This window comes from Heptranchias perlo, chromosome 23 (genome assembly GCF_035084215.1).
Source record: "Heptranchias perlo isolate sHepPer1 chromosome 23, sHepPer1.hap1, whole genome shotgun sequence".
NCBI classification, from domain to species: domain Eukaryota; kingdom Metazoa; phylum Chordata; class Chondrichthyes; order Hexanchiformes; family Hexanchidae; genus Heptranchias; species Heptranchias perlo.
In genome coordinates this window covers 525,185-539,701 of record NC_090347.1, presented here as the reverse complement: position 1 = coordinate 539,701, position 14,517 = coordinate 525,185, and the positions used below count along the sequence as shown (strand labels likewise).

At 56.7% G+C, this 14,517-nt stretch overlaps 1 protein-coding gene across 1 annotated transcript in view; it reads right to left on the bottom strand.

The window, feature by feature from the left end:
* rnf157 (ring finger protein 157) overlaps positions 1-14,517 on the bottom strand; it is a 96,463-nt gene that overhangs the window by 67,204 nt on the left and 14,742 nt on the right. The window contains exons 5-7 of the mRNA XM_068003783.1: positions 10,787-10,904; positions 5,684-5,750; positions 457-500 (exon numbers count right to left, since the gene is read on the bottom strand). Of these exons, the coding sequence (XP_067859884.1) occupies positions 457-500; positions 5,684-5,750; positions 10,787-10,904 (229 nt within the window). The remainder of the gene's footprint in view (positions 1-456; positions 501-5,683; positions 5,751-10,786; positions 10,905-14,517) is intronic.

The following is a 14,517-nucleotide window of genomic DNA, read 5'->3' as shown; positions in this document are numbered from 1 at the left end:
AGAGTGAGGGGAGAGTGGGATTAGACTGGGTGGGATATTAAAGGGTACGGGGAGTGACGGGGAGAGTGAGATGAGACTGGGTGGGATATTAAAGGGTACGGAGAGTGAGGGGGAGAGTGGGATTAGACTGGGTGGGATATTGAAGGGTACGGGGAGTGAGGGGAGAGTGGGATTAGACTGGGTGGGATATTAAAGGGTACGGGGAGTGAGGGGGAGAGTGGGATTAGACTGGGTGGGATATTAAAGGGTACGGGGAGTGAGGGGAGAGTGGGATTAGACTGGGTGGGATATTAAAGGGTACGGGGAGTATATTTCCTGGACTCTGCACCTCAAACATTAACGGATTGTTTTCTCTCCCAGAAACTGACGGATTTTCTGTGCATTTCCTGTTATTTAATCTCCAGGCGTTGCTGTGGAAGAAAGGTGAGAGCCTGGAGCTGTGTTTAAACCACATACCTTATCAAACGCCGTCAGCAGTACATGGGAATGTCCAAGGTGCTCTGGAGAGGAGACATCAATAAATAGAGTGAGTGAACAGCACAAGAGGGCACAGAGAGTGAGTACAGCAGGGAATCCCGAGATAGAGACTGACAGACAGAGAGCCCTCCCCCCGAGACAGAGAGAGACAGAGAGCCCTCCCCCCGAGACAGAGAGAGACAGAGAGCCCTCCCCACGAGACAGAGAGAGAGACAGAGAGCCCTCCCCCCGAGACAGAGAGAGACAGAGAGCCCTCCCCCCGAGACAGAGACAGAGACAGAGAGCCCTCCCCCCGAGACAGAGAGAGACAGAGAGCCCTCCCCCCGAGACAGAGACAGAGACAGAGAGCCCTCCCCCCGAGACAGAGAGAGACAGAGAGCCCTCCCCCCGAGACAGAGAGAGACAGAGAGCCCTCCCCCCGAGACAGAGACAGAGACAGAGACAGAGACAGAAAGCCCTCCCCCCGAGACAGAGACAGAGACAGAGAGCCCCGAGACAGAGACAGAGACAGAGAGCCCTCCCCCCGAGACAGAGACAGAGACAGAGAGCCCTCCCCCCGAGACAGAGACAGAGACAGAGAGCCCTCCCCCCGAGACAGAGACAGACAGAGAGCCCTCCCCCCGAGACAGAGACAGAGACAGAGAGCCCTCCCCCCGAGACAGAGACAGAGACAGAGAGCCCTCCCCCCGAGACAGAGAGCCCTCCCCCCGAGACAGAGACAGAGACAGAGAGCCCCCCCCCCCCGGAGACAGAGACAGAGACAGAGAGCCCTCACCCCGAGACACAGACAGAGACAGAGAGCCCTCCCCCGGAGACAGAGACAGAGACAGAGAGCCCTCCCCCCTAGACAGAGACAGAGAGCCCTCCCCCCGTGACAGAGACAGAGAGCCCTCCCCCCCGAGACGGAGACAGAGACAGAGAGCCCTCCCCCCGAGACAGAGACACAGACACAGACAGAGACAGAGAGCCCTCCCCCCGAGACAGAGACAGAGAGCCCTCCCCCCGAGACAGAGACAGAGACAGAGAGCCCACCCCCCGAGACAGAGACAGAGAGCCCTCCCCCCGAGACAGAGACAGAGAGCCCTCCCCCCGAGACAGAGACAGAGACAGAGACAGAGAGCCCTCCCGCCGAGACAGAGACAGAGAACCCTCCCCCCGAGACACAGACAGAGACAGAGAGCCCTCCCCCTGAGACAGAGACAGAGACAGAGAGCCCTCCCCCCGAGACAGAGACAGAGACAGAGAGCCCTCCCCCCGAGACAGAGACAGAGAGCCCTCCCCCCGAGACAGAGACAGAGAGCCCTCCCCCCGAGAGAGAGACGGAGACAGAGAGCCCTCCCCCCGAGACAGAGACGGAGACAGAGAGCCCTCCCCCCGAGACAGAGACAGAGAGCCCTCCCCCCGAGACAGAGACAGAGAGCCCTCCCCCCGAGACAGAGACGGAGACAGAGAGCCCTCCCCCCGAGACAGAGACAGAGAGCCCTCCCCCCGAGACAGAGACAGAGAGCCCTCCACCCGAGACAGAGACAGAGAGCCCTCCCCCCGAGACAGAGACAGAGAGCCCTCCCCCCGAGACAGAGACAGAGAGCCCTCCCCCCGAGACAGAGACAGAGACAGAGAGCCCTCCCCCCGAGACAGAGACAGAGACAGAGAGCCCTCCCCCCGAGACAGAGACAGAGAGCCCTCCCCCCGAGTGAGAGACGGAGACAGAGAGCCCTCCCCCCGAGACAGAGACGGAGACAGAGAGCCCTCCCCCCGAGACAGAGACAGAGAGCCCTCCCCCCGAGACAGAGACAGAGACAGAGAGCCCTCCCCCCGAGACAGAGAGCCCTCCCCCCGAGACAGAGACAGAGACAGAGAGCCCCCCCCCCCCCGGAGACAGAGACAGAGACAGAGAGCCCTCACCCCGAGACACAGACAGAGACAGAGAGCCCTCCCCCGGAGACAGAGACAGAGACAGAGAGCCCTCCCCCCGAGACAGTGACAGAGAGCCCTCCCCCCGAGACACAGACAGAGACACAGACAGAGACAGAGACAGTGAGCCCTCCCCCCGAGACAGAGAGCCCTCCCCCCGAGACAGAGACAGAGAGCCCACCCCCCGAGACAGAGACAGAGAGCCCTCCCCCCGAGACAGAGACAGACAGCCCTCCCCCCGAGACAGAGACAGAGAGCCCTCCCCCCGAGACAGAGACAGAGAGCCCTCCCCCCGAGACAGAGACAGAGAGCCCTCCCCCTAGACAGAGACGGAGACAGAGAGCCCTCCCCCCGAGACAGAGACGGAGACAGAGAGCCCTCCCCCCGAGACAGAGACAGAGAGCCCTCCCCCCGAGACAGAGACAGAGAGCCCTCCCCCCGAGACAGAGACAGAGAGCCCTCCCCCCGAGACAGAGACAGAGAGCCCTCCCCCCGAGACAGAGAGAGAGAGCCCTCCCCCCGAGACAGAGACAGAGAGCCCTCCCCCCGAGACAGAGACAGAGACAGAGAGCCCTCCCCCCGAGACAGAGACAGAGACAGAGAGCCCTCCCCCCGAGACAGAGACAGAGACAGAGAGCCCTCCCCCCGAGACAGAGAGCCCTCCCCCCGAGACAGAGACAGAGAGCCCTCCCCCCGAGACAGAAACAGAGTGCCCTCCCCCCGAGACAGAGACAGAGAGCCCTCCACCCGAGACAGAGACAGAGACAGAGAGCCCCCCCCCGGAGACAGAGACAGAGACAGAGAGCCCTCCCCCCGAGACACAGACAGAGACAGAGAGCCCTCCCCCGGTGACAGAGACAGAGAGCCCTCTCCCCGAGACAGAGACAGAGAGCCCTCCCCCCGAGACAGAGACAGAGAGCCCTCCCCCCGAGACAGAGACAGAGAGCCCTCCCCCCGAGACAGAGACAGAGAGCCCTCCCCCCCGAGACGGAGACAGAGACAGAGAGCCCTCCCCCCGAGACAGAGACAGAGACAGAGAGCCCTCCCCCCGAGACAGAGACAGAGAGCCCTCCCCCCGAGACAGAGACAGAGAGCCCTCCCCCCGAGACAGAGACAGAGACAGAGAGCCCACCCCCCGAGACAGAGACAGAGAGCCCTCCCCCCGAGACAGAGACAGAGAGCCCTCCCCCCGAGACAGAGACAGAGAGCCCTCCCCCCGAGACAGAGACAGAGAGCCCTCCCCCCCGAGACGGAGACAGAGACAGAGAGCCCTCCCCCCGAGACAGAGACAGAGACAGAGAGCCCTCCCCCCGAGACAGAGACAGAGAGCCCTCCCCCCGAGACAGAGACAGAGACAGAGAGCCCACCCCCTGAGACAGAGACAGAGAGCCCTCCCCCCGAGACAGAGACAGAGACAGAGAGCCCTCCCCCCGAGACAGAGACAGAGACAGAGAGCCCTCCCCCCGAGACAGAGACAGAGAGCCCTCCCCCCGAGACAGAGAGAGAGACAGAGAGCCCTCCCCCCGGAGACAGAGACAGAGACAGAGAGCCCTCCCCCCGAGAATGAGACAGAGACAGAGAGCCCTCCCCCCGAGACAGAGACAGAGAGCCCTCCCCCCGAGACAGAGACAGAGACAGAGAACCCTCCCCCCGAGACACAGACAGAGACAGAGAGCCCTCCCCCGGAGACAGAGACAGAGAGCCCTCCCCCCGAGACAGAGACAGAGACAGAGAGCCCTCCCACCGAGACAGAGACAGAGACAGAGAGCCCTCCCCCCGAGACAGAGACAGAGAGCCCTCCCCCCGAGACAGAGACAGAGAGCCCTCCCCCCGAGACAGAGACAGAGAGCCCTCCCCCCGAGACAGAGACAGAGAGCCCTCCCCCCGAGACAGAGACAGAGAGCCCTCCCCCCGAGACAGAGACAGAGAGCCCTCCCCCCGAGACAGAGACAGAGAGCCCTCCCCCCGAGACAGAGACAGAGAGCCCTCCCCCCGAGACAGAGAGCCCTCCCCCCGAGACAGAGACAGAGACAGAGAGCCCTCCCCCCGAGACAGAGACAGAGAGAGAGAGCCCTCCCCCCGAGACAGAGACAGAGAGCCCTCCCCCCGAGACAGAGACAGAGACAGAGAACCCTCCCCCCGAGACACAGACAGAGACAGAGAGCCCTCCCCCCGAGACAGAGACAGAGAGCCCTCCCCCCGAGACAGAGACAGAGAGCCCTCCCCCCGAGACAGAGACAGAGACAGAGACAGAGACAGAGAGCCCTCCCCCGGAGACAGAGACAGAGACAGAGAGCCCTCCCCCCGAGACAGAGACGGAGACAGAGAGCCCTCCCCCCGAGACAGAGACAGAGACAGAGAGCCCTCCCCCCGAGACAGAGACGGAGACAGAGAGCCCTCCCCCCGAGACAGAGACGGAGACAGAGAGCCCTCCCCCCGAGACAGAGACAGAGAGCCCTCCCCCCGAGACAGAGACAGAGAAAGAGAGCCCTCCCCCCCGAGACAGAGACAGAGACAGAGAGCCCTCCCCCCGAGACAGAGAGCCCTCCCCCCGAGACAGAGACAGAGAGCCCTCCCCCCGAGACAGAGACAGAGACAGAGACAGAGACAGAGAGCCCTCCCCCGGAGACAGAGACAGAGACAGAGAGCCCTCCCCCCGAGACAGAGACGGAGACAGAGAGCCCTCCCCCCGAGACAGAGACAGAGAGCCCTCCCCCCGAGACAGAGACAGAGACAGAGAGCCCTCACCCCGAGACACAGACAGAGACAGAGAGCCCTCCCCCCGAGACAGAGACAGAGAGCCCTCCCCCCGAGACAGAGACAGAGAGCCCTCCCCCCGAGACAGAGACAGAGACAGAGACAGAGACAGAGAGCCCTCCCCCCGAGACAGAGACAGAGAAAGAGAGCCCTCCCCCCCGAGACAGAGACAGAGACAGAGAGCCCTCCCCCCGAGACAGAGAGCCCTCCCCCCGAGACAGAGACAGAGAGCCCTCCCCCCGAGACAGAGACAGAGACAGAGACAGAGACAGAGAGCCCTCCCCCGGAGACAGAGACAGAGACAGAGAGCCCTCCCCCCGAGACAGAGACGGAGACAGAGAGCCCTCCCCCCGAGACAGAGACAGAGACAGAGAGCCCTCCCCCCGAGACAGAGACGGAGACAGAGAGCCCTCACCCCGAGACAGAGACAGAGACAGAGAGCCCTCCCCCCGAGACAGAGACAGAGAGCCCTCACCCCGAGACAATCATAATCAGCAGCCAATGGTGGATGAATGTTTAGCCAAAGTGTCCTTACCGTCACCGTCATCCACCACCGCGTGAATCACCATCGGGTAAACCAACCGATCGGCATCAGATCCCAGCTGGTGGGACAAGAAAGAAAAGTACAGGAAAGTATCAGAACTCTCCTCTTCTCAGAGCACAGGTTAGGGGCTTTCAAACCCAGTCCTCCCCCTCCCCACACCCCCCTCCCCACCTCCCCTCCCCTCCCCCACACCCCCCTCCCCACCCACCCCCCTCCCCACCTCCACACACCTCTCCCCTCCCCACCCACCCCCTCCCCACCCACCCCCCTCCCCTCCCCTCCCCTCCCCACCTCCCCTCCCCTCCCCCACACCCCCCTCCCCACCCACCCCCCTCCCCACCTCCACACACCTCTCCCCTCCCCACCCACCCCCTCCCCACCCACCCCCCTCCCCTCCCCACCTCCCCTCCCCTCCCCACCTCCCCTCCCCTCCCCCACACCCACCTCCCCACCCCCACACACCCCTCCCCCTCCCCACCCACCCCCCTCCCCACCTCCCCTCCCCTCCCCACCTCCCCTCCCCCACACCCCCCTCCCCACCCCCACACACCCCTCCCCCTCCCCACCCACCCCCCTCCCCACACACCCCTCCCCTCCTCCCCACCCCTACCCCCCCTACACCTACACCCCCACCCGCCCCTACACCCCCCACCCCCTCTACACCCCCACCCCCCCCACCCCCCTCTACACCCCCACTACACCCCCACCCCCCCTCCCCACCCCTAAACCACCCACCCCTACACCCCCCTCCCCACCCCTACACCCCCCCACTCACCCCCCACTCTTGGGGTGTGGGCCTCACTGGCAAGGATGGCATTTGTTGCCCGTCCCTCGTTGGTGATATAACTGAGGGGCTTGCTGGGCCAATTCAGAGGGCAGTTAAGAGTTAATAATATTGCTGTGGGTCTGGAGTCACATATAGGCCCAGACCGGGTAAGGACGGCAGGTTTCCTTCCCTAAAGGACATCAGCGAACCAGTTGGGTTTTTACGACAATCCGACAGTTTTGTGGTAATTTTTACGAACACCAGCTTTTTGTTTCCAAGATGATTTTTGTGTGGGGAAAGGACAAGGGAATGGGAGTAAGGGGACAGTTCTTTCAGACAGACAGCACAAGCACAATGGGCCGAATGGCCTCCTTCTGTGCTGTAAAATTCTGCCTCCAGTTCAGTCAGTCGTCGCTCTGTGATTCCCCCTGACTCACAGCCCCAACTGAATGTACAGCAGCTGGGACTGAATCACTGAATATAAAAACATCCTATAGCAGCCAGTGCCTGTCACTGCGACCCTGGCTCACAATAATCTTTTCACAAAGCATACGCCTAAAGTCTAAACCAACAGTTAAATGCTTCGACTCAGTGCGGAGGAAAGAGAGAAAAAAAGGGAACGAGGGAAGAGAAAGAGAGAGAGAGAGAAAGAGAAAGAGAAAGCAACGAGAGAAGAGAAACAGAGTGAAAAGGAACGACAGAGAGAGGAGGAGAGAAAGAAAAGGAATAAGAGAAAGTTTGCCATTGATACAGCATTGTCTGCCGTGTTTTTCATGGTGTTACTTTTAGTAAAATGCCTTTTCTGTGGGATCTGTTAATCCAGAACACGACATAAATAATTGGTTCATTAAAACTCATTTTAATGGGAATAAATTTCATCTTTTCCAACTAGAGTTTAAATTTGAACCCAGTGTCTCAAACAGCGGCAGGGGTCAGAGAGACGGGCAGGGGTCAGAGAGACGGGCAGGGGTCAGAGAGACGGGCAGGGGTTCGGGAGGCGAGTCCTCGTGGAGATGAACTCCCGTCGTCACACTGAGGACACCATCCAACGTGTTGTGTGGCACTACCACCGTGCTAAATGGGATAGATTCAGAACAGATCTAACAGCTCAAAACTGGCCATCCATGAGGCGCTGTGGGCCATCATCAGCAGCAGAATTGTATTCCAGCACAATCTGTAACCTCATGGCCCGGCATATTGCTCACTCTACCATTACCAACAAGCCAGGGGATCAACCCTGGTTCAATGAGGAGTGTAGAAGAGCATGCCAGGAGCAGCACCAGGCGTACCGAAAAATGAGATGCCAACCTGGTGAAGCTACAACTCAGGACTACATGCGTGCTAAACAGCGGAAGCAACATGCTATAGACAGAGCTAAACGATTCCACAACCAACGGATCAGATCAAAGCTCTGCAGTCCTGCCACATCCAGTCGTGAATGGTGGTGGACAATTAAACAACTAACGGGAGGAGGAGGCTCTGCAAACATCCCCATTCTCGATGATGGCGGAGTCCAGCACGTGAGTGCAAAAGACAAGGCTGAAGCGTTTGCAACCATCTTATAGGAACATAGGAACAGGAGTAGGCCATTCAGCCCCTCGTGCCTGCTCCGCCATTTGATAAGATCATGGCTGATCTGTGATCTAACTCCATATACCTGCCTTTGGCCCATATCCCTTAATACCTTTGGTTGCCAAAAAGCTATCTATCTCACATTTAAATTTAGCAGTTGAGCTGGTATCAATTGCCGTTTGCGGAAGAGAGTTCCAAACTTCTACCACCCTTTGTGTGTAGAAATGTTTTCTAATTTCACTCCTGAAAGGTCTGGCTCTAATTTTTAGACTGTGCCCCCTACTCCTAGAATCCCCAACCAGCAGAAATAGTTTCTCTCTATCCACCCTATCTGTTCCCCTTAATATCTTATAAACTTCGATCAGATCACCCATTAACCTTCTAAACTCCAGAGAATACAACCCCAATTTGTGTGATCTCTCCTCGTAACTTAACCCTTGAAGTCCTGGTATCATTCTAGTAAACCTACGCTGCATTCCCTCCAAGGCCAATATGTCCTTCCGAAGGTGCGGTGCCCAGAACTGCTCACAGTACTCCAGGTGCGGTCTAACCAGGGTTTTGTATAGCTGCAGCATAACTTCTGCCCCCTTGTACTCCAGTCCTCTAGATATAAAGGCCAGCATTCCATTAGCCTCAATGATTATTTTCTGCACCTGTTCATGACACTTCAATGATCTGTGTACCTGAACCCCTAAGTCCCTTTGGACATCCACTGTTTTTAACTTTTTACCATTTAGAAAGTACCCTGTTCTATCCTTTTTTGATCCAAAGTGGATGACCTCACATTTGTCTACATTGAATTCCATTTGCCACAGTTTTGCCCATTCACCTAATCTATCAATATCCCTTTGTAATTTTATGTTTTCATCTAGACTGCTTACAATGCCACCATCTTCAGCCAGAAGTGCCGAGTGGATGATCCATCTCAGCCTCCTCCCGATATCCCCACCTCACGGAAGCCAGTCTTCAGCCAATTTGATTCATTCCACGTGATATCAAGAAACGGCTGAGTGCACTGGATACAGCAAAGGCTATGGGCCCCGACAACATCCCGGCTGTAGTGCTGAAGACTTGTGCTCCAGAACTAGCTGCGCCTCTAGCCCAACTGTCCCAGTACAGCTACAACACTGGCATCTACCCGACACTGTGGAAAATTGCCCAGGTATGTCCTGTCCACAAAAAGCAGGACAAATCCAATCCGGCCAATTACCGCCCCATCAGTCTACTCTCAATCATCAGCAAAGTGATGGAAGGTGTCGTCGACAGTGCTATCAAGCGGCACTTACTCACCAATAACCTGCTCACCGATGCTCAGTTTGGGTTCCGCCAGGACCACTCGGCTCCAGACCTCATTCCAGCCTTGGTCCAAACATGGACAAAAGAGCTGAATTCCAGAGGTGAGGTGAGAGTGACTGCCCTTGACATCAAAGCAGCATTTGACCGAGTGTGGCACCAAGGAGCCCTAATAAAATTGAAGTCTATAGGAATCAGGGGAAAAACTCTCGAGTGGCTGGAGTCATACTGAGCACAAAGGAAGATGGTAGTGGTTGTTGGAGGCCAATCATCACAGCCTCAGGGCATTGCTGCAGGAGTTCCTCAGGGCAGTGTCCTCGGCCCAACCATCTTCAGCTGCTTCATCAATGACCTTCCCTCCATCATAAGGTCAGAAATGGGGATGTTCGCTGATGACTGCACAGTGTTCAGTTCCATTCACAACCCCTCAAATAATGAAGCAGTCCGAGCCCGCATGCAGCAAGACCTGGACAACATCCAGGCTTGGGCTGATAAGTGGCAAGTAACATTCGCGTCAGACAAGTGTCAGGAAATGACCATCTCCAACAAGAGAGAGTCTAACCACCTCCCCTTGACATTCAACTGCATTACCATCACCGAATCCCCCACCATCAACATCCTGGGGGTCACTATTGACCAGAAACTTAATTGGACCAGCCACTTAAATACTGTGGCTACAAGAGCAGGTCAGAGGCTGGGTATTCTGTGGTGAGTGACTCACCTCCTGACTCCCCAAAGCCTTTCCACCATCCACAAGGCACAAGTCAGGAGTGTGATGGAATACTGTCCACTTGCCTGGATGAGTGCAGTTCCAACAACACTCAAGAAGCTCAACACCATCCAGGACAAAGCAGCCCGCTTGATTGGCACCCCATCCACCACCCTAAACATTCACTCCCTTCACCACCGGCGCACAGTGGCTGCAGTGTGTACCATCCACAGGATGCACTGCAGCAACTCGCCAAGGCTTCTTCGACAGCACCTCCCAAACCCACAACCTCTACCACCTAGAAGGACAAGGGCAGCAGGCACATGGGAACAACACCACCTGCACGTTCCCCTCCAAGTCACTCACCATCCCGACTTGGAAATATATCGCCGTTCCTTCATCGTCGCTGGGTCAAAATCCTGGAACTCCCTTCCTAACAGCACTGTGGGAGAACAGTCACCACACGGACTGCAGCGGTTCAAGAAGGCGGCTCACCACCACCTTCTCAAGGGCAATTAGGGATGGGCAATAAATGCCAGCCTCGCCAGCGACGCCCACATCCCATGAACGAATAAAAAAAGAGCAGGGTTTATAGACACGGGCAGGGGCCAGAGACACGGGCGGGGGCCAGAGAGACGGGCGGGGGCTAGAGAGACGGGCGGGGGCCAGAGAGACGGGCGGGGGCTAGAGAGACGGGCGGGGGCTAGAGAGACGGGCGGCAGATTCACTAATAGATTAACAAGACATTTATTACCTCCTCCTCCATCCAGTCAGACGGGTCGATGGTGTGAGAGGGCAGACAGAACTGTTGACACACTCCACGCTTATAATGGACAGTCTCAGACTGCAAGGAGCGGTTTTTAGCTGTGTAACTGTGAAAAGACCCAATTAGAAAAGGGCAGGTAACAAACAGCACATTAACAGATACTGAACCCTGCTATAAACACACAGAGTAACACACAGAGTAACACACAGAGTAACACACAGAGTAACACACAGAGTAACACAGAAGCTGAACCCAGCTGTAGTGCTGAAGACTTGTGCTCCAGAACTAGCTGTGCCTCTAGCCAAGCTGTTCCAGTACAGCTACAACACTGGCATCTACCCGACAATGTGGAAAATTGCCCAGGTATGTCCTGTCCACAAAAAGCAGGACAAACCCAATCTGGCCAATTACCGCCCCATCAGTCTACTCTCAATCATCAGCAAAGTGATGGAAGGTGTCGTCGACAGTGCTATCAAGCGGCACTTACTCACCAATAACCTGCTCACCGATGCTCAGTTTGGGTTCCGCCAGGACCACTCGGCTCCAGACCTCATTACAGCCTTGGTCCAAACATGGACAAAAGAGCTGAATTCCAGAGGTGAGGTGAGAGTGACTGCCCTTGACATCAAGGCAGCATTTGACCGAGTGTGGCACCAAGGAGCCCGAGTAAAATTGAAGTCCATGGGAATCAGGGGGAAAACTCTCCAGTGGCTGGAGTCATACCTAGCACAAAGGAAGATGGTAGTGGTTGTTGGAGGCCAATCATCTCAGCCCCAGGACATTGCTGCAGGAGTTCCTCAAGGCAGTGTCCTCGGCCCAACCATCTTCAGCTGCTTCATCAATGACCTTCCCTCCATCATAAAGTCAGAAATGGGGATGTTCGCTGATGATTGCACAGTGTTCAGTTCCATTCACAACCCCTCAGATAATGAAGCAGTACGTGCCCACAAGCAGCAAGACCTGGACAACATCCAGGCTTGGGCTGATAAGTGGCAAGTAACATTCGCACCAGACAAGTGCCAGGCAATGACTATCTCCAACAAGAGAGAGTCTAACCATCTCCCCTTGACATTCAAGGGGAGGTGGTTAGACTCTTCCCCTTAACACTCGCTCACCTGACGAAGGAGAAAGTCTCCGAAAGCTTGTGATTTTTAAATAAAACAGTTGGACTATAACCTGGTGTTGTAAGATTCTTTACATTCGTCAACCCCAGTCCATCACCGGCATCTCCACATCATGACATTCAACGGCATTACCATTGCCAAATCCCCCACCACCAACATCTTGGGGGTCACCATTGACCAGAAACTTAACTGGGCCAGCCATATAAATACTGTGGCTGCAAGAGCAGGTCAGAGGCTGGGTATTCTGTGGCGAGTGACTCACCTCCTGACTCCCCAAAGCCTATCTACAAGGCACAAGTCAGGAGTGTGATGGAATACTCTCCACTTGCCTGGATGAGTGCAGCTCCAACAACACTCAAGAAGCTCGACACCATCCAGGACAAAGCAGCCCGCTTGATTGGCACCCCATCCATCACACTAAACATTCACTCCCTTCACCACCGGCACACAGTGGCTGCAGTGTGTACCATCCACAGGATGCACTGCAGCAACTCGCCAAGGCTTCTTCGACAGCACCTCCCAAACCCCCGACCTCTACCACCTAGAAGGACAAGAGCAGCAGGCACATGGGAACAACACCACCTGCACGTTCCCCTCCAAGTCACACACCATCCCGACTTGGAAATATATCGCCGTTCCTTCATCGTCGCTGGGTCAAAATCCTGGAACTCCCTTCCTAACAGCACTGTGGGAGAACCTTCACCACACGGACTGCAGCGGTTCAAGAAGGCGACTCACCACCACCTTCTCAAGGGCATTTAGGGATGGGCAATGAATGCCGGCCTCGCCAGCGACGCCCACATCCCGTGAACGAATAATAAAAAATTCTCTGATCAGGTATACCAACACATCAATCTAATTACATCACTCCCATTAATCCACATACTTCCCCTCTTCCCTCGTCACTGTGTCATGGTCGGTTTAGCACAGAAGGAGGCTATTCAACCCATCATGCCTGTGCCAGCTCTTTGAAAGAACTATCCAATTAGTCCCACTCTCCTGAGTGTCATGTCCCCATTATTCTCACTCTGCTCTCCAAGGTGCTGATTTTTTTCCCAGAGTCCATTCCCTGGGACGCAGACCTCCCTATCACCAACCAATGGCTGTTGTTCATGTACGGCGCCTCGGCCGTGATTTGTCAGCAGGTTATTCACCTGTGTGAGGCATCACATGCTGTCCTCACCCAGAGCCTTCATACTCGCCACAGTGGCTGTGGGCCAGGGATGAGGAGCTGTTCCCGAGCTGGGAGTCCCAGGCACTGATTCTACTGTTCTTCAGAGGACCATGGGGTATCTCAGAGCAAGAGAGACACACATCTCTCCCAGGTGTCCCACACTGAAACTGAAACACACCATCCCATTGACAAACAGTATCAAGTCCACACAGTCGATCGTCACTAAACAGAATATCATTAATCAACTGGGTTTGAGGATTATAAAAGGCCTTGCTTCATCGGGGAGTGTGCCTGCGTGCAGCTACAGGCCGGGCATTCCAGGGTCAAGCTGGGACCCCCGCTAACCCCACAACTCCCATTGAGGGGGTATGAGGACCGGGAAACTGCCCGTCATTGGATTTCTGGCGCCGGGAGGGGGAGGGGGAAGAGAGAGAGAGAGATAGAGAGAGATAGAGAGAGGGAGAGGGAGAGAGAGGAAGAGAGAGGGAGAGAGAGGGGGAGAGAGGGGGAGAGAGGGGGAGAGAGGGGGAGAGATAGAGGAAGAGAGAGATAGAGAGAGATAGAGAGAGGAAGAGAGAGGAAGAGAGAGGGAGAGAGAGGGAGAGAGGAAGAGAGGGGGAGAGAGGAAGAGAGGGGGAGAGAGGGGGAGAGAGGGGGAGAGGGGGAGAGAGAGAGAGGGGGAGAGAGAGAGAGAGAGGGATAGAGGGAGAGGGATAGAGGGAGAGGGATAGAGGGAGAGGGATAGAGGGAGAGGGATAGAGGGAGAGGGATAGAGGGAGAGGGATAGAGGGAGAGGGATAGAGGGAGAGGGATAGAGGGAGAGGGATAGAGGGAGAGGGATAGAGGGAGAGGGATAGAGGGAGAGGGATAGAGGGAGAGGGATAGAGGGAGAGGGATAGAGGGAGAGGGATAGAGGGAGAGGGATAGAGGGAGAGGGATAGAGGGAGAGGGATAGAGGGAGAGGGATAGAGGGAGAGGGATAGAGGGAGAGGGATAGAGGGAGAGGGATAGAGGGAGAGGGATAGAGGGAGAGGGATAGAGGGAGAGGGATAGAGGGAGAGGGATAGAGGGAGAGGGATAGAGGGAGAGGGATAGAGGGAGAGGGATAGAGGGAGAGGGATAGAGGGAGAGGGATAGAGGGAGAGGGATAGAGGGAGAGGGATAGAGGGAGAGGGATAGAGGGAGAGGGATAGAGGGAGAGGGATAGAGGGAGAGGGATAGAGGGAGAGGGATAGAGGGAGAGGGATAGAGGGAGAGGGATAGAGGGAGAGGGATAGAGGGAGAGGGATAGAGGGAGAGGGATAGAGGGAGAGGGATAGAGGGAGAGGGATAGAGGGAGAGGGATAGAGGGAGAGGGATAGAGGGAGAGGGATAGAGGGAGAGGGATAGAGGGAGAGGGATAGAGGGAGAGGGATAGAGGG